We start from the raw sequence: 18,561 nt of genomic DNA on the forward strand, positions 1-18,561 counted from the left end.
CTGGCTTCAGGGAGCAGCCGTGTGCCGGGCCTGGCAGGTGGGCACTCTGCTGGCCACCTTGTCAGGTGAGCTCTTGACCCACACCACGGAACAGGAAGTCAGTGTGGAGCCATGTGAGGGCGACCTCAGCCTGTGTGGGCCAGCAGTGCCCTGGGGTCTCCACGGGTACTCACTGGGGCTCCAACCAGAAAAGCTGTGGGCTGCTCTGCTTCCAGGTGGTGGCACAAAGACCTTCAGGCTGCTGGACATGCCCTCTGGGCACTGCCCATGGCCACCTACCACCTGTGGTGACACCAGGCAGGGGCTGGAGGGCTGGCTGCCAGCCTGGAGGTCATCGCCAGCAGGCCTGGCGGCAGTGGAAGTCTCAGGAGGGCACTGGGAGGGCACCAAGTGTTCTGCTCCGTTTTCCTTGGTCGGTCTGTCTTGCCTTTTCCTGGAATATTTCACAGGGTGAGTGTTGACTCCACCTGCTCAGCTGTGGTTGGTATGTATGAAGGCCAGACCAGAAGTTGCAGGGGGAGTGGATTGCTCCTGTCCTGTTGTCTGGGGAGGCCTTGAGCTTGTAGTTCAGAGAGGGGACATGGCCGTGGGAGTTGGGGCAGTGAGAGAGTGGGCCTCCTGGCAGGACAGGCCTCCAGCGAGCTCCCCAGCACAGCTCAGTGGAACTCACGTGGAGTGGGACAGAGGGGCCCGGCCTCCCTGCCGGGGCGGCTGCACAGGGTTGCCCCCCGTCCCCTCCCTTGCTGCCCGGTTGCCTTCCCACAGCCTCCCAACAGCCTCTTGGGATTCCGGCTGTGCTCTGGCCAGATCATCGAGAGCCGTCCTGTGCCTTGCAGGCTTTTCGGCAGCACCCTGACCCGGGTGTGACCATCAGAAACGTCTCCAGATGTCCTTGGGGGCAGAAAGGCCCCCACTTGAGAGCCGCTGGGCTCTCCCTGCCCCTCTGTCGCGCGTGCTGTGCCTGACAGCCAGGTGACGCTTTCCTCATCGCCGTCTGCTCAGAGCCCTCCGTCCCGTGGCTCTCTCAGGCCGCCTGGCCTGGCCTGGGCTCCTTCCTTCCCTTGAAGCCTGCCAGTGTCCAGGCATACTCGGCGGTGCGGCGTCTTCGTGCCTGCTTGCTCTCTGCATGGAGAGCTCACTCCCTTACTCCACTCAGATCTCTGGCCAAAGGTCACCGCCACATGACCTTTCCTGACCACACATTCAAAATCACTTCTGTGGACACTCCTCTCCCGACTCCCAGATCACCTTGTTTTTCTGTCCGGCTCTCAGCACTGCCTGACCTGTGTCCGCCTGCCTCCCCCACGGTGCCCAGTCAGCATGGGTCAGATGGGCAGACTCCTTAAAGCCTGTCGGCACCCTGGCCCACCCCGGCCAGAATCCTGCTCACCGCCCCCCCTCCCCCCAATGCATACACACACAGACAGGGCCCTGTGCTGCTGCTGCTGCCGTCTCTAAGAGGGAGGCAAAGACGCTGGTCCTGGGGTCCCCCGGCAGCCCCAGTGCCGTCACGTGTCCACGTAGTACGCGTTCAGTTCGCTGCCCAGGACCCTCCTCGCACAGAAGCACGGCTGCCGGTTTGTTCTCTTTCTTATCCTTTTTCTGTTTGGAGATCTCTGGTAGCTGCGGCTCTCCAAGAAACATGAGGCTGTAGCTCACCAGCCCTGAGGCTGTTGAGAACGTTAGCGCCTGTAGTGACAGCTGGACTGTGTGTGTTCCCCAGCGCTGGACCCCTCCCCGAGACAGCCCTTCCCATACTGCGTGCAGGGCCCAGCCTGTCGGGAGAGATTGGGGTTGGCTTCCTGGCTTAGCTTTCACCTTGTTTCCCAGAGTGGGCCGGCGCCCTCTGGTGTTCCCTTGCGAGGGCCAGCTGGTACCTGGGGTTGGGTATTTGCCCTTTAAGGGTGGGAGGGAAGTAGCCGGCTCTCAGGGACCCCAGGACAGCAGCCGGGGCCTCCACAGCTGCCTTCCACATGCCCCCACGGAGAAAACGCATGTCACCTTTCTTTTTTTTTTTTTTTTTTTTTTTTTTTTGACAGGCAGAGTGGACAGTGAGAGAGAGAGACAGAGAGAAAGGTCTTCCTTTGCCGTTGGTTCACCCTCCAATGGCCGCCGCGGTCGGCGCGCTGCGGCCGGCGCACCGCGCTGATCCGATGGCAGGAGCCAGGAGCCAGGTGCTTTTCCTGGTCTCCCATGGGGTGCAGGGCCCAAGCACCTGGGCCATCCTCCACTGCACTCCCTGGCCACAGCAGAGAGCTGGCCTGGAAGAGGGGCAACCGGGACAGAATCCGGCGCCCCGACCGGGACTAGAACCCGGTGTGCCGGCGCCGCTAGGCGGAGGATTAGCCTAGTGAGCCGCGGCACCGGCCGCATGTCACCTTTCTTACCAGAGGAGTCGCTCCTTTAGACGCCTGGAGCTGCCAGAGTGTTTTACCCTGCGCCCCCCTCTGCGGCCCAGGGAGGGATGAGCTATCTGCGTTGTAAAGAGGGTGGACTCTGGGGCCAGCCCGAGTTCCAGCCCCAGCCGCACCGCTCACGCACTGTGTGACCTTGAGCAGGATGCTGGGGCGTTTCCTGTTTGTCTCCGTGAGTGGGAATGACAGCAGTGGCGTTTCGTGGAGCTGTGGAGCAGGCCCCTCGCAGGGGAGGGTCCAGGGAGTGCTGGGAGAGTCCCTGGGGGTGACCGAGGGGAGGACGCCAGTGATGCCTGCCGGGAACACAGCGGTTCCCCCTGGAGCAGCTAGCACAGGTGCGCCCGGGGAGAAGTGCCCAGCGTGCAGGCGCGGGTGCCCTGGGAGCCCGGCGGTGGAGCTCCACGAGGCAGCCCCTGCTGCCCACTCCGTCACGGTGTGGAGGAAAGGGAATTGCTTGTTGTGGGAGGGTGAGACCGGCTCCCTGCAGGCAGCTTCCGGGTGGAGGGCACCGCTCACGGCCAGAGCACAGACCCCTCCCCTCGGTGCCCAGCCCTGTGTGCCTGCGGTTCTGGGCTTGTGATGGTCAGCTTCGTGTGCTGTCTGGTGCCTAAGCCGGCCTTTGAACTGGAGCCTCAGTTTCCCCTGCACTGTCAGTCGGGTGGGACAGGTCAGGGTCGCGTCAGAGTCCACGCGGACCAGCTCTGTGGCTGTGCACTGTCAGTCGGATGGGACAGGTCAGGGTCGCGTCAGGCCACGCGGACCAGCTCTGTGACTGTGCACTGTCAGTCAGGTGGGACAGGACAGGACAGGACAGGGTCGCGTCAGAGTCCACGCGGACCAGCTCTGTGGCTGTGCACTGTCAGTCGGGTGGGACAGGTCAGGGTCGCGTCAGAGTCCACACGGACCAGCTCTGTGGCTGTGCACTGTCAGTCGGGTGGGACAGGACAGGGTCGCGTCAGAGTCCACACGGACCAGCTCTGTGGCTGTGCACTGTCAGTCGGGTGGGACAGGACATGGTCGGGTCAGAGTCCACACGGACCAGCTCTGTGGCTGTGCACTGTCAGTCTGGTGGGACAGGACAGGGTCGCGTCAGAGGCCACGCGGACCAGCTCTGTGGCTGTGCACTGTCAGTCGGGTGGGACAGGACAGGACACGGTCGGGTCAGAGGCCACACGGACCAGCTCTGTGGCTGTGCTGCGCTGCCTTCCCTGGCAGCTCTTAGTGGGACCAGCACGGATGCCCGGGCGTTGTCTGCAGGCTCTCTGCAGGGGCCCCTTCCCAGGCACCCCGAGTAGACAGGGCAGCCCTCCCACCACACGGCCCAGCCCCTCTGCTCTTGGGTTTCTCAGCACTGCAGCTTCTGGCAGCTTCGAAAGCCTTGCAGCTGTGGCTTTTTGATGCCTAAAATGGGTGGCAGGGACCTGGGGTGGCAAGAGCGGGGCCAGCCCCAGGGTTGCAGCGTGGAAGGTTCTCGGTGCAGAGAAGTGGCGGCGCACTGTGCCTGAGGATTCCGGGCGTCTGACCTGGGGCTCCTGCATCCGACAGTGAGGCTCGTGGTGCTTCCTGCAGGCTGACGGGCGCTGCGCTGACCCCCGTAAGAGCCGCATTCTGCTAGCAGCAAGGTTTCGGCTTCATTGCCGGTGTGGCTGGGACCTCGCACCGGGATCTCTCTCTCCATCGCTCTGGTCCCCTCTGATGCTGGCGGCCCTTCCAGTGCCCAGGGCTGGAGCCAAACAGCCTGTGTTGGGGAGCGGCCGGCGGGGTCTTGGAGGGAGCAACTCTGCTGGTCTCGTGGGTCGGGTGTTGGAGGTGGGCGTCTGCAGAGACCCCCCGTCGCCATGGCGCAGTGAACTCCAGAGCAGTGCCCTGGGCTCCGGCAGAGCCCCCGCAGCAGGGCAGCCGCTGGGTGCTGGTGAGGGGTGGGTGGTCGGGGGCTTGCGGGGTCGGCCGGGCTCCAGCAGCCACGTTCTGAGCGTTACTTAGCAGATAGGAGCAGGCTGCTGGTCAGGAGAGATAACCAGAGACTCGGGCGTGGTGCCCTGTGGTGCTCGCCGGGCTAGGGGTGGCCCTCCTCAGCCAGCGTCCTGTTCCCCTCCCCCTCCCCCACGCTGGCCGGCCAGGGCAGAGGGCAGGCACTTGATGTCATAGAAAAGGGGGAAACTCACAGTGAAGTGCACTGCTCTCCGTGGGGTGGGCTGTGAAGTCGTCACCGAAGTGCAGCCTGGCGTGATCCGTGTCTCCGCACAGTCTGGAGGCCCTCTAGGGAGCCTGCGATTTGCCAGGGGAGGGGAGACTGGCCGCAGGGCCCTGGGGGCTCCTGGGTGCAGTGCTGGCAGGGTGCGTGCGGCTTGTGAGCATGCGGGTGACGCACCTCGCGGGGCAGCTGATGCCCTTGGGAAGAAGTCGGGAAGCAGGCGTCATCTCTCACCGCCGTGTGTTCTCTGTCGCAGCTGAAACTGGAGGACCGCTCCGTCGTGCCCAGGGACGTGGTCAGGCACATGCGATCCACCGTGAGTCTGCCCACCCCACGCTGCACGTGCAGGAGAGCTTGGGGTTGTCTGGGTGGGTGTCCCATGGTGGCCTTGGCTTGGACGCCTCCTCCCTCCCCCAGGACAGTCAGTGTGGCACCGTGATAGACGTCAACATTGACTGCGCCGTCAAGCTCATCGGCACCAACTGCATCATCTACCCAGTCAACAGCAAGGACCTGCAGCACATCTGGGTGAGCTGCCCCCCCCCCGGCCCCCGGCGGCCTCTGGCTGTCAGCGCAGCCACTCTGTGCTGCCCCTCCCCCCGCCCTCGCCAGGCACTGCCTCCCCAGGTCAGGTGGCAGGCCTGTTTTGCTTTAACACTTAAAATACATTTTTAAAAAATATTTATTTATTTGAAAGGCAGAGTTACAAAGAGAGCGCGAGGGAGACAGAGAGCTCTTCCATCCACTGGTTCACTCCCAAAATGGCCGCAACAGCTGGAGCTGGCCTGATCTGAAGCCAGGAGCCAGGAGCTTCTTCGAGTATCCCATGTGGGTGCAGGGGCCCAAGCACTTGGGCCATCCTCCGCTGCTTTCCCAGGCCATAGCAGAGAGCTGGATCAGAAGTGGAGCAGCCGGGACTCGAACCGGTGCCCATGTGGGATGCTGGCCCTGCAAGCAGAGGATTAACCTGTCCCCATCTTTTTTTTTTTTAAAGAGTTAGTTAGTTAGTTAGTTAGTTAGTTGACAGGCAGAGTTACAGAGTGGCAGAGGCAGAGAGAGGTCTTCTATGCACTGGTTCACTCCCCAGATGGCCACAACAGCCATAGCTGCACCGATCCAAAGCCAGGAGCCAGGAGTTTCCTCCAGGTCTCCCACATGGGTGCAGGGGCCCAAGCACTTGGGCATCTTCCACTGCCTTCCCAGGCCACAGCAGAGAGCTGGATGGGACGTAGAGCAGCCAGGAGTCAAACTGGCGCCCATGTAGGATGCTGGCACTGCGGGTGGCGACTTTACCCGCTGTGCCACAGCGCCAGCCCCCCCATCTTTGTTTTCCAGGATTTATTTTTAAACTATTTGAGGTTTCCCACACGTTGTAAGCTCCTGGCCCCGCCTCACACAGGGGCCTCACAGCTGTGCTCATCTCTCTCCTCCCCCAACCTTCCTGTCCTCTGCTTTCCCCTGAGACATCTGAGCAGACTGCAGCCAGTGCCCTGTCGCCCCAGAACTGCACAGCGTGCATTCTGCAGACACAGGGCGCGCTCCTGGCAGCCTCCTGGTGGCGCTGACATCACCGCCCGTCCCGCAGCCCGCTCTGCCCAGCAACGCCTGCTTCCCCTTCTGATCCGGGCCCCATTCAGAATCATTCTGCATTCGGTTGTCGGCTCCTGGAGCTCTCGGGCCTGGAGGGGCTCCCTGGTCTTCCCCTGTCGCGGATCTCCTGGCAGCGATAGCTGGTGGCGCAGCCGGCCTCGCCCGGTGCATGCCAGGCGCGCTCTGCCCGTGAGTCCCTGGCCGCACCACTGGGAGCGAACATCTGCTCTGACCCCTGGTGGTGCCGTAGCCTCCCTCATAAAGTCTCCATTACCTATCTGTAAGTGGTTAAGTGTGTGGGGACAAATTCCAGGATGTGTCATCACCCCTCACCCACACCCCAGCCCCGGCAGAACCGGCCGTCTCTGGTGCCTGCTTGGTTGCTCCCTTTTCATGTCCGTGTGGAGCCCGAGGTCCCTGGATCCTCACGGGCTGTAACCCGTGCCTGCCGTCATCTGCTGCCTTAATGATCCAGACCTGGCCAGCGCAGCTCCTCCCGCTGGCTTTTCCGTCTGTCACGCTTCGTTATCTGCTTTCCTTCTGTGTTTAAAGTTCTTTCTTTTTTTCTTACACCACGAGCTCTCCGAGCTCATGTTGCATTTTCTTCTGATCCAGCGCTGGGATCGGCTGTTTCTTCTTTGCGAGGAGAACGTTATCTTAGAGACCGAGATGTGGGTGCAGGGTGTGCTGACTGCGGCCAGGCCTCCTAGAACAGCTCCAGGGGTCCTAGCCCGCGTCTGCTGACGCAGCGGGGTGCACTCTGACACCCCTGATTCCAGTTCCCCCCCTGCACGCTGCCTCCCTCTCTCCCCGAGTCGGTGAGCACCTTCAGCACCGAGAAGCTGGGCTCTTGCTGACCTCATGACACCTGCCCAGTGACTCAGGGTGCTCCGCAGCCTCCCTGCCACACGGCTGCCCTCTCACCAGGCGTCCTGGGCCAGGGGTGCACAGGCCTCTGCGTCGTTCTCCCGTCCCCACCACGTCTCGGCCTTCGCTGGGAAGGGGAACCGGGACGTGGCCCAGAGCTCTCGGGGAGGCCTGGCAGCAGGTGTTAGGACAGATGTCCACCTCCCTCCTCCCCTGGCCCAGTGGGTGCCCTGGGCATCAGTGTCACCTGCTCCTGCCCTGCCCCTGTTCCCTTGACCTGCAGCCCTTCATGTACGGGGACTACATTGCCTACGACTGCTGGCTGGGGAAGGTCTATGACCTGAAGAACCAGATCATCCTGAAGCTCTCCAATGGCGCCAGGTGGGTGTCTCTCCGCCTGCCGGGAGGAGGGGAGGCGGGGTGTCCCTGTGGGGCCAGACCTCGTCAAGGGGAGTGACAGGTGAGGAGGAGGGCAGGCGGGGTGTCCCTGTGGGGCCTGTGGGGCCAGACCTCGTCAAGGGGAGTGACAAGTGAGGAGGAGGGCAGGCGGGGTGTCCCTGTTGTGGGGCAAGACCTCGTCAAGGTGCTGCGGGCATTTGGGCTCTTGCATCCCAGAGCCAAACCCCGTGCGCTCTCCTCATCTGCTGTGGCCCGGTTCTGGTCCCTTAGCTTGAGAAGCATCATCCTTTAGATCTCTCCCGGGAGCTGCTGGAGATCAGTCCAGGTCTCCCATGTGGGTGGCAGGGACCCAGTTACTTGAGCCAGGACTGCTGTCTCCCGGGTGCATGAGCAGGAAGCTGCAACAGAAGCAGAGTGGAACTTGAACCCGGGTATTGCGGCACGGATGGCAGTGTCCGCGGCACCAGACGCCTGCCCTTGCCCCAGTCTGAGGCACCCGGTGAGGCGTAGGGTTTTGCACCAGCTCAGAGGCTGCGCCGCTGGCAGAAGATGAGTCGTGTACCCGTGGGAGTTCTGGCCCCTCCGGATCACCACTCTTTGAAGATTCATTGATTGGAAGGAGTACAGACAGGAGAGAGGTCCTCCATCTGCTGGCTCACTCCCCAGAGGGCTGCAGCGGCCCAGGGCTGGGTCAGGCTGAAGCCAGGAGCCTGCAGCTGCATCCAGGTGTCCCCCATGAGTGGCAGGGCCCAGGCACTTGGGCCGTCTCCTGCTCCTTCCGTTAGCAGGGAGCTGGATCAGAAGTGGGGCAGCCGGGACTTGAACCCATGCCCATCATGGGAACCAGCTTCACCGGCAGTGCAAGCCACCGGGCCCCAGAGCCGCCCCGTCGCCACTCTGGCACTTGGCCGTGTGCCCCCTGGTGGAGACCACGCCTCTCTCCACTGTTTCAGGTGCTCCATGAACACGGAAGATGGTGCCAAGCTCTACGATGTGTGCCCGCACGTCAGCGACTCGGTACGTGTGCTCTGCCCAGGGTGCTCAGGACGGAGCTTTCTCGGCAGGGAGCGTGGAGCGGCCCAGGCTCCTCAGCAGAGTGGTTTCCTAGAAAGGGGCAGGTGTGCGCCGAGCGCCCGGAAGTTGGGCAGGAGTTGCAGGACTCCGAAGTGCACCCTCTCAGGGGTGCGTGGTTCCACCTCAGGGTGCTCCTGCTACCTTAGGTGCTGGTGGGTACACTGGCAATGGCTACTTTGTACGTAGACGAATACGCTGAGGGCCAGTGGCTCTAGAGCTTCAGGCCTGACCAAAGAGTGACCCCTTGGCCAGCAGCACTGGCTCCAGTAGGGCTTCTCAGGGAAGAACGAGTCGGGATCCACTTCATACCATCCCTGGGTGGTTCGTGTGTGCTTGGAGAAGTGGTGGCTAGTGCTGGAGGACTCGGTTTGGGCAGCGTGCCGGCTGCGGCTGGCGGGTGTGGAGAGAACCAGCTCACAAGACTCTGCTCTGGCCCCCAACCCTCAGGGTCTCTTCTTTGACGACTCCTACGGCTTCTACCCGGGCCAGGTGCTCATCGGCCCCGCCAAGATCTTCTCCAGCGTGCAGTGGCTGTCAGGGGTCAAGCCTGTGCTGAGCACCAAGAGCAAGTTCCGCGTGGTGGTGGAAGAGGTGGGGGCCGGGGAGCTGGGGCGCTGAGTCCTGAACCCACCCCCGGGGCTGCCCCCTTCCGGTCCTACTCTGAGGGTGCAGCCTGCTCCACCTGTTGGTCCAGAGGCCTAGAGGATGTAGGGAACGCATGCTCTGATCGCGGGGCCCCTCACAGGCGGAGTCCTCCCGCGTGAAGTGCACAGGCTGAGCAAGGCGGGGGTCGGCCCCGCTAGGCTGCGATGTGGCAGTGGTCCCAGGACGGGCAGGGGCCGTATCACAGCCGGGGCCTGCTCTGCCACCTCTGAGCCTGATGCTGCAGCCTTAAGGTCCCCGTGCGTGCTCCGGAAGTCAGGTGACCGCTCTCAGAGCCTGCCTGACAGCCGCTGCTCCCGTCACCGTCCCCAGGTGCAGGTCGTGGAGCTGAAAGTCACATGGATCACCAAGAGTTTCTGTCCAGGGGGCACAGACAGCGTCAGCCCCCCGCCCTCTGTCATCACTCAGGAAAACCTAGGCAGGTGAGTGTGTCTCGGCCTGGGCCACGCCCTGGCTCAGATGGGGGGGGGGCCGGGGGGCCAAGAACACCGACAGCCGCCTGGAAGTGAGCCCGGCCCAGCCCTGCTTCTCCCCGCCAGGGTGAAGCGTCTCGGCTGCTTTGACCATGCTCAGCGGCAGCTCGGGGAGCGCTGTCTGTACGTCTTCCCAGCCAAGGTAGAGCCGGCCAAGATTGCCTGGGAGTGTCCGGAAAAAAACTGCGCCCAGGGGGAGGGCTCTATGGCCAAGAAGGTATGTGCTTGGGCTTGGAGGTTGGTGGGCACTTCAGGAGGTGGCCTCGAGCCTTCTCCACAGCCAAGGGTGATCCGTGCTATAGGCCTGGGGGGTTGAGGGGCCGCCCTGAGGACCCTTGCTGGCCACCTGGGTGTGTATGGCCATCAGCCGCCAGACAGCAAAGCCTGGGACCAGCACGTCCCACGGGCCCAGGGCAGGCCCAGGACGTCCCACAGGCCCAGGGCAGGCCCAGGACGTCCCACAGGCCCAGGGCAGGCCCAGCTGCCTGCCGCTCCCCCCAGCTCCCTGCTGCCTGCCCTCCCTCGCAGGTAAAGCGCCTACTGAAGAAGCAGGTCGTGCGCATCATGTCCTGCTCCCCGGACACCCAGTGTCCCCGCGACCATTCCGTGGAGGACCCAGACAAGAAAGGGGAGGCCAAAGCCAAGAGTGAGGCGGCGTCAGCCAGCCCCGAGGAGACCCCCGACGGGTCCGCCAGCCCGCCGGGGACGCAGGATGAGGGCGCGGAGGAGCCGCCCGAGGCTGGCGAGCAGCTGCCCCCCTTCCTGCTGAAGGAAGGCGGGGACGACAGGCTGCACTCGGCGGAGCAGGACGCGGACGACGAGGCCGCCGACGACACGGATGACACCAGCTCCGTGACCTCCTCCGCCAGCTCCACCACCTCCTCCCAGAGCGGCAGCGGCACCGGTCGCAAAAAGAGCATCCCCTTGTCCATCAAGAACCTAAAGCGAAAACACAAGAGGAAGAAGAATAAAATCACTCGGGACTTCAAACCGGGGGACAGGTAAGCAGCCGTAACCCTGGCCTGAGACCAGGCAGAGCCTGCGTGTGCCACGCACGGGCCGCGAGCTTGGTGACAGCTCCAGGTGCCCCCGAAGACGAGCTGTGCAGTGCCCCGGGGGGGCCTTACGGAACGGAGAGGTCTGGGTGAGGTGCAGAGCGGGCATGCGGCGGCCCCGAGACCTTCTGGGAGGGACCACGTTCGCCTGAGCTCTCAACCGGATGCCGTCCCCAGAGGAGGCATCGAGATGCCGCGGGACTGTAGCCTGGGTCACGATCTCTTCTCCCGGCCCCCAGGGGCCAGGAGGGTCAGCGCCCTTTCCTGCTCATGGCCTGGCTCAGCAGCCTGCCCCTGCAGGGTGGCGGTGGAGGTGGTGACCACGATGACCTCGGCCGACGTGATGTGGCAGGACGGCTCCGTGGAGTGCAACATCCGCTCCAACGACCTCTTCCCCGTGCACCACCTGGACAACAACGAGTTCTGCCCTGGAGACTTCGTGGTGGACAAGCGAGGTAGTGCAGCCCGCAGGCTGGGGGCTTGGGAAGGGTCCACCAGCGGTCTCAGCGTCCAAGCTCATGAGATTTGGAGAGCCTGCCCTCCTAAGGTGGCAGGCGGGCACCCCCGGGGTTCCTGTCCGGTCATGTCACCTCCTCTGGCTCCCTAGTCCAGAGCTGTCCAGACCCTGCGGTTTACGGCGTGGTGCAGTCTGGGGACCACATTGGCCGCACCTGCATGGTGAAGTGGTTCAAGCTGCGGCCAAGTGGGGATGACGTGGAGGTGAGTGCACGCGGCCCCTTCTTTCTCCCGGGGGGCTCTGGGGGTTGAGAGGAAGGCCCCTGACAGTAGTCCTGTGCCACAGCTGATCGGGGAAGAGGAAGACGTGAGCGTTTACGACATTGCCGACCACCCCGACTTCCGCTTCCGCACCACTGACATCGTCATCCGCATTGGCAATGCCGAGGATGGGGCTCCTCACAAGGAGGACGAGGTACAGCCACTGCTTCCCTGCCCAGGCAGCAGCTGCAGTCCCTGATGGTGCCACCAGGTGGCTCCAGGAGATAAGACCTGGCAGTTCCCTGGGCGCAGTGTCACTGCTCAGCCCTGACACCCGTCCAGATCGACCTCCCGGCCTGTGGGTACATTCCCTGGAGGGGCCCTGCGGGTGCATTTCTTGGTGGGCCCGGGTCCCTCATTGCAGGTCCCGTGAGCGAGGCATTGAGTACTGTAGCTCACGGAAGAGGCGTGGGCCTTGAGAAAGAGATGGGGACCCTGGGTGAAGAAGCGCGGGGAGACAGAAAGCACAAGTCGAGGGGTGTGAGTGGGGTTCAGGAGAGCTAGGGGTCAAGCCCAGTGGCAGATGCTCTAGAGGTGTCCAAGCAGGGGCCACCTCCTGCTGTGCCTCCTCTCCCGGGGAGCTGCCCTGACCCTGTCCCGTTTGCCCAGCAGCCGTCAGTGGGCCAAGTGGCCCGTGTGGACGTCAGCAGCAAGGTGGAGGTGGTGTGGGCCGACAACTCAAAGACCATCATCCTGCCCCAGGTAAGATGCGGCCGCCGGGGCTGGGAGCTGTCTCCTGTGCCCAGGAACCTGAAGACGGGCTCTCAGATCTTCCCAGCAAGGTCCCAGGGAGGAAGGGCCGGCACTACCCCCAGGGCCAGGGAGAGGGCATGGGGCCCACAGCCAGCCCCCAGACTCACCTCCCCACAGGCCGGGTGCATGTGGACCTCCCCCTGCTCCAGGGTAGAGGAGGATGTTGGTGCCAGCGCCAGCCCCTGTTCTGGCCGCGGAGCACAGAGCCGGTCCGGTCCCTGCTCTCACCCTTGTTTGTGGAGCCACCCAGCCCCGCCCTGTCCTCCTGGTGCCTGCATGGGCCAGGTTGGGGCAGGGCAAGGCTGGTCCCCTCGTCTTGACAGCCCCTCCAGGGAGGGAGGAGGGCCTGACCCAGGCCAGCTCCCCCACGCCTCTCCCATCCCACACCCCGTCCTCCGCATCGTCGTCAGCTGACCCAAGGTTGCGGCTCCATTGCTGAGGTTTCCCCTTGGGCCACTCAGCCATGGGGCAGATGGGCGGGAACAGACTCTTGGCTGAGGCTCTGGGTCCTCCTGGGGGTGGACGCCTCCCAGAATCCTAGGACCCCCTAGCACAGAGAGGCCAGAGCAGAAGAGGGGGCGCTAGAGTGGGGTCTGCAGGCCCCGTGAGCCCTGTGTCACCACCTGTGAGGTCGAGGTGGCCAGGCAGCTTCCCGTCCGAATTCCCGCTGCGTTCCCGTGTCCCCAGCACCTGTACAACATTGAGTCTGAGATCGAAGAGTCAGACTACGACTCCGTGGAGGGCAGCACCAGTGGCGCGTCCTCGGACGAGTGGGAAGATGACAGCGACAGCTGGGAGACAGACAACGGGCTGGTGGAGGATGAGCACCCCAAGATAGAGGAGCCCCCCATCCCGCCCCCCGAGCAGCCAGCGGCCCCCGAGGAGGAGAAGGGGGTGGTGATCAGCGAAGAGGCTGCCACGGCCGCCATCCAGGGGGCCGTGGCCATGGCCACCCCCATGGCAGGGCTGATGGAGAAGGCTGGCAAGGAGGGGCCCCCCCGGAGCTTCCGGGAGCTGAAGGAGGCCATCAAGATCCTGGAGAGCCTGAAGAACATGACCGTGGAGCAGCTGCTGACCGGCTCGCCCACCTCGCCCACCGTGGAGCCCGAGAAGCCCACCCGGGAGAAGAAGTTTCTGGACGACATCAAGAAACTGCAGGAGAACCTCAAGAAGACGCTGGACAACGTGGCCATCGCAGAGGAGGAGAAGATGGAGGCGGCGGCCGACGCCGAGCGCAGGGAGGACAAGCCCGAGTGGCCCAGCGAGACCCCGGTGCTGTGCCAGCAGTGCGGCGGCAAGCCCGGGGTCACCTTCACCAGCGCCAAGGGCGAGGTCTTTTCCGTGCTGGAGTTCGCGCCCTGTGAGTCAGCCCTCACCTGCCTCTGTGTGCGGAGCCCCCGCTGCTGCCCCGGGGGTGGCCACGCCCGGAGGGAGGCCTGGGTTGATCCAGCTGTCCCGGCGGGCAGCACTCCAGGAGGCCGCCCCCTCCAGGCCGGCTGCAGACTGCACTCCTGACTGTTCTCTTTCCCCTCCAGCAAATCATTCTTTTAAGAAAATTGAGTTCCAGCCCCCAGAAGCCAAGAAGTTCTTCAGCACGGTGCGGAAGGAGATGGCGCTGCTGGCTACCTCACTGCCCGACGGCATCATGGTCAAGACCTTCGAGGACCGAATGGCAAGTGGGCCGTGGGGCGGCGCGGGCAGGTGCACAGTGCCGAGAGGGGCTTCCTGGGGCTCCAGGTGCGCTGGTGAGGGCTGGGAGGAGTGCCGCGGACGCACCCAGGCTAGGTAATGCCTCGCTTCCTCCCTCTCTCTAACAATCAGTTTGAAATTACCTGTGTAATTATTACCAGATTCTGCTCTTTGAAAAATTACAACCTCACACGAAGAGGTAAGGCCGCCCGTGCCCGGCCCTGAGCTCGCCGCGGCCGGGGCCCTTGGCAGTGTGTGCGTCTCCGGGGACACCTGGCCTTTCGGGCTGTCGGTTCTCACGGGCACCACTGACACTGGTTCTTTGTACGACTTGTTTACGCCGATCGTGTGTTACTGCCACAGCATCAGTGATTTGCTTTCTCGCTCCGGGGTAATTCTTGAGCCCTGCCCATGGATTCCTGTGGTGTGGCTCATTCCTGCTTAGCCTCAGCCAGCGCCGCGTAGCAGGCTGCCACGTGGTGCCCTCTCTGGCCAGGCCCGCGCTTTGTCTCCTGGACAAAGCCTCAGTGGGAGGCGTGGGCAGGCCGTGCGGTCGGCGGCTTCCCTAGTCAGCAGCCGCTCCTGGCCTCTGCTGGGGATCAGCAGAGCTGGGGATCCTGAGAGCTACCCGGAGCAGGGCCGTTCCCGGCGTCGGGATCAGCAGAGCTGGGGGCAGGGGCAGGGAACTAACTTGGCACCACTTTTGTTGCTTCTTGAGTTTGTTTTTTTTTTTTTTTTTTTTTATAAAGATTTATTTGCTTGAAAGGCAGAGTTACAGAGAGGCAGAGGCAGAGAGAGAGAGGTCTTCCATCCAGTGGTTCACTCCTCAGATGGCCACAATGGCCAGCGCTGTGGCAATCCGGAGCCAGGAGCTTCTTCCGGGTCTCCCATGGGAGAAGGGGCCCAAGGCCTTGGCCATCTTCTACTGCTTTCCCAGGCGATAGCAGAGAGCCAGGTCAGAAGTGGAGCAGCCGGGATTTGAACCAGCACCCAAATGAGATGCCGGCACTGCAGGCGGTGGCTTTACCCACTATGCCACAGCGCTGGTCCTCCTTCTTGAGTTTCAATAAAACTTTTTCTGAAGGTTCTAACTTGTCTCAGCTCTGCTGGGCCAAAAAAAGGAACTGTCTCTGTACAGGGTGGCCCCTTGACCCAGTTGGCACGTGCCCACCGCCTCCCAGCCCACGACTCGCCCAGCCCTCGGTGCCACTTGGATGCCTGTGCCTCAGCTGGGCAGTCCGTGACCTGAGTCTCTGGTGGTCTCTGGCGGTCCCCTCAGGTCACCCTTTGGGTCGTGAGACACCCCCAGCCCCCAGAAGCAAGTGCGGTTACTTGCATTTTGTTCCTCCATTGTTGGCCTTGTCTGGGCCCAGCGTGTCCTGGAGAAGGGCACGGCCAGGCCCCACGTCTCCAACCCAGCCCCTCCCCCCCCAGGACCTCTTCTCCGCCCTCATCAAGGGCCCCACGCGAACCCCCTATGAGGACGGCCTCTACCTGTTTGACATCCAGCTCCCCAACATCTACCCGGCCGTGCCCCCCCACTTCTGCTACCTCTCCCAGTGCAGTGGGCGCTTGAACCCCAACCTGTATGACAACGGGAAGGTGTGCGTCAGCCTCCTGGGCACCTGGATCGGCAAGGTGAGTGTGGTGCCAGCACCCAGCCCGGCCGGGGCCGCGGGGGCATCCGAGACGGCGTCCATGGTGCTGTGTTTGTGTTGCAGGGGACAGAGAGGTGGACGAGCAAGTCCAGCCTTCTCCAGGTGCTCATCTCCATCCAAGGTGCGGCTGGCAGGCGGAGGGCTGACGGCTCCGGCCGTGCCCGCGGGGGGCGAGGGCCGGCCTGCCGGGCCTGGCCCGCCCCTGAGGGAAGGCGTTCTTGCCCGCAGGGCTGATCCTGGTGAACGAGCCCTACTACAACGAAGCCGGCTTCGACAGCGACCGGGGCCTGCAGGAAGGCTACGAGAACAGCCGCTGCTACAACGAGATGGCGCTGATCCGGGTGGTGCAGTCCATGACCCAGCTGGTGCGGCGGCCGCCCGAGGTCTTCGAGCAGGAGATCAGGCAGCACTTCAGCACCGGCGGCTGGCGGCTGCTGAACCGCATCGAGTCCTGGCTGGAGACCCACGCGCTGCTGGAGAGGGCCCAGGGGCTGCCCAATGGGGTGCCCAAGGACCGAAGCTCCCCGGAGCCACCGGCCGTGGCTGAGCCCTCGGACTCGGGCCGAGAAGAACCTGAGGATGGAGGGCTGGCCCCTGGAGAGGCCTCCCAGGGCTCAGACTCGGAAGGTGGCGCCCAGGGCCTGGCCCCAGCTCGCAGGGACCACACAGACCAGGCTCCCGAGGCCGCGCCAGACGCATCCGTGCCACCCAGCGTAAAACCAAAGAAGCGGAGAAAGAGCTACCGGAGCTTCCTGCCCGAGAAGAGCGGCTACCCTGACATCGGCTTCCCCCTCTTCCCGCTGTCCAAGGGTTTCATCAAGAGCGTCCGAGGGGTCCTGACGCAGTTCCGGGCGGCCCTGCTGGAGGCGGGCCTGCCCGAGAGCACTGGGGACAAGTAGCCTCCAGCCTGGGGGAGGCCAGCTGCTGCCGCTCGCCCACTCCCTCCCCGTCCCCCCCGTCCCCCGTCCCCCGTGCAGGCCCCCCGCCCCTCCCCGAGGTGAGTGTGAGCTGAAGTGCCAGAAGCGTCGCGAGGTGCTGCCGCCTGTCCAGGCCCCCCGCGGGTCCCCTGCCCGCTGCCCCGCAGGCGGGACGTCCCGGCACTGGCCCTGTGCCGCCCCTCCCAGCTCAGAGCGGGTGCTCCCGGGGCCCGAGGGCGGATGTGCCTTGCATGAAGTGTGGGTTGCTCCAACTGTCCCCCCGTCCCCGTCAACCTCTCCAGTCCACCGGAGCCCCCCCACCCCAGACCTTCCTGCCGCTCCCACCACCAGCTCTCCCTCTCCCCGGGCATCAGCACTGTCCCAGGGGAGCTGTAGCCACTGTCAGCAACCCCTGGCTGTGGCCTGGTTAGCACATTGTAGCCCTGGGCCTGCTGAACTTGCCCTCAGAGGCTGGCACCAGGCTGGGCTCAGGGTGACACGGGGGACGGCGTGGAGGGCCGGGGAGCCGCTGGAACAGCTGTGCGGCCGGGGGCTGGCAGGGGCACTGGGAGCCCGCGTGGACTCAGCCCTGGAGGTGGGAGCGGCGGCACACAGCCAGGGCCCACCCCGGGGCCACGCTGGGAGGGGCACAGAGAGCCCTTCGCTTGCAGAGCCCGCAGGCTGGGAGCGAGCGGCCAGCGGGCAGCGGGGCCCGTCCCTGCCAGACAGGCCAGAGGTTTACTAAGTTTTCTAGGCTTTGATGACGTGAAGCTCCAGGCCGAGGATGCTGTTGCACACTGCAGCGATGTAATTTTCGGTGTATGTATGTAATATTTAAGGTTGGAAAAAATAAATCTCAAAAGCAAAGATATTAACTCTTATTAGAAAAAAAAGACAAAAAAAAAAAGCCAAAGCATGATGCGTTTTGTCAGCCTTAAGTGGGCTCCACACCTGCGCGGTGCCGGGACCGCCGGGCGGCGAGCCGCGGGGGGAGCGGGCCTCGGCGGGGGCTGGCGCTGCGGGGCGGCTTCCCACTGCGTGGCTGGTGTGGATGTGAACGCCTACGCTTCCACTATGTATAAAGTGCTGTGTGATTCAGCTTTTTTTTACTTGCATTTCTTTTTTGGTTGGCTCATTAACAAGACAAGGTGACACCATTAAAGCTGCCTCTGCCATTCACCTGGGCTCTGCTGCCTTCCTTCCTGTGTGTGTGTGTGTGTGCACACGTGTGTCCATCCCTTGTGTGTGTATGCGTGCACACGCATGTGTCCATCCCTTATGTGTGTGCGCCCGCGCGTGTGTCCATCCCTCGTGTGCGTGCACGTGTGTGTGTGTGTCCATCCCTCGTGTGTGTGTGCCTGCGCGTGTGTGTCCATCCCTCGTGTGTGCGCGTGCATGTGTGTCCATCCCTTGTGTGTGTATGCGTGCACACGCATGTGTCCATCCCTTATGTGTGTGCGCCCGCGCGTGTGTCCATCCCTCGTGTGTGTGCATGTGTGTCCATCCCTCGTGTGTGTGTGCCTGCGCGTGTGTGTCCATCCCTCGTGTGTGCGCGTGCATGTGTGTGTCCATCCCTTGTGTGTGCGCCTGCACGTGCGTGTCCATCTCGTGTGTGTGTGTGTGTGTGTGTGTCCATGTCCATCCCTCCCCAGGGAAAGAACGACCCCCTGTGGCCAAGGGCTGCTGGCACAGGTCCTGGCTTCCCTGGCCAAGTTGTGGAGAGGGGCGCAGCACACAGCGCCTCGCCCCTCCCTTGTCTGCCTTTCACATCTTTCCTTTCGTCCCAGTTCAAGGGCTGGGAGGCTAAGGCTCCACGGTTCCCAGGGGTCAGTGCTCCCGCCTCTGGGCAGGGTCCATTCCTGGCCCGCGGTATTTTCCTGGAAAGCCAGCGGGTAGCTGTGGTTCCCAGAGGGCGACGAGCGACCGGGTCAGCCCCTTCCAGATCCTGAGGGAGCGGACACCCGAGCACCGGTGCAGGGCAGGGGTGGCCCATTCAGGAGACTGGTATCTGCCCCTTCCTGCACTCCTGCGGACAGGT

At 63.6% G+C, this 18,561-nt stretch overlaps 1 protein-coding gene across 2 annotated transcripts in view; it reads left to right on the top strand.

Moving 5' to 3' along the window:
- Positions 1–17,702, top strand: part of UBE2O (ubiquitin conjugating enzyme E2 O) — a 54,316-nt gene extending 36,614 nt beyond the window's left edge. The window contains exons 2-18 of one of the 2 annotated variants that reach the window (XM_051838302.2): positions 4,865–4,924; positions 5,026–5,136; positions 7,349–7,446; positions 8,418–8,481; positions 8,986–9,129; positions 9,514–9,623; positions 9,741–9,891; positions 10,203–10,675; positions 11,030–11,184; positions 11,337–11,449; positions 11,532–11,660; positions 12,116–12,208; positions 12,947–13,619; positions 13,795–13,931; positions 15,383–15,586; positions 15,670–15,727; positions 15,835–17,702. In XM_051838302.2, coding sequence (XP_051694262.1) covers positions 4,865–4,924; positions 5,026–5,136; positions 7,349–7,446; positions 8,418–8,481; positions 8,986–9,129; positions 9,514–9,623; positions 9,741–9,891; positions 10,203–10,675; positions 11,030–11,184; positions 11,337–11,449; positions 11,532–11,660; positions 12,116–12,208; positions 12,947–13,619; positions 13,795–13,931; positions 15,383–15,586; positions 15,670–15,727; positions 15,835–16,505 — 3,444 coding nt within the window. In that variant the 3' untranslated portion in view covers positions 16,506–17,702. The remainder of the gene's footprint in view (positions 1–4,864; positions 4,925–5,025; positions 5,137–7,348; positions 7,447–8,417; positions 8,482–8,985; positions 9,130–9,513; positions 9,624–9,740; positions 9,892–10,202; positions 10,676–11,029; positions 11,185–11,336; positions 11,450–11,531; positions 11,661–12,115; positions 12,209–12,946; positions 13,620–13,794; positions 13,932–15,382; positions 15,587–15,669; positions 15,728–15,834) is intronic. The other variant, XM_008250909.4, reaches the window with a different exon arrangement.
- Positions 17,703–18,561: the final 859 nt, after the last annotated feature.

The sequence above is a fragment of the Oryctolagus cuniculus genome, chromosome 17, assembly GCF_964237555.1.
Source record: "Oryctolagus cuniculus chromosome 17, mOryCun1.1, whole genome shotgun sequence".
NCBI lineage: Eukaryota > Metazoa > Chordata > Mammalia > Lagomorpha > Leporidae > Oryctolagus > Oryctolagus cuniculus.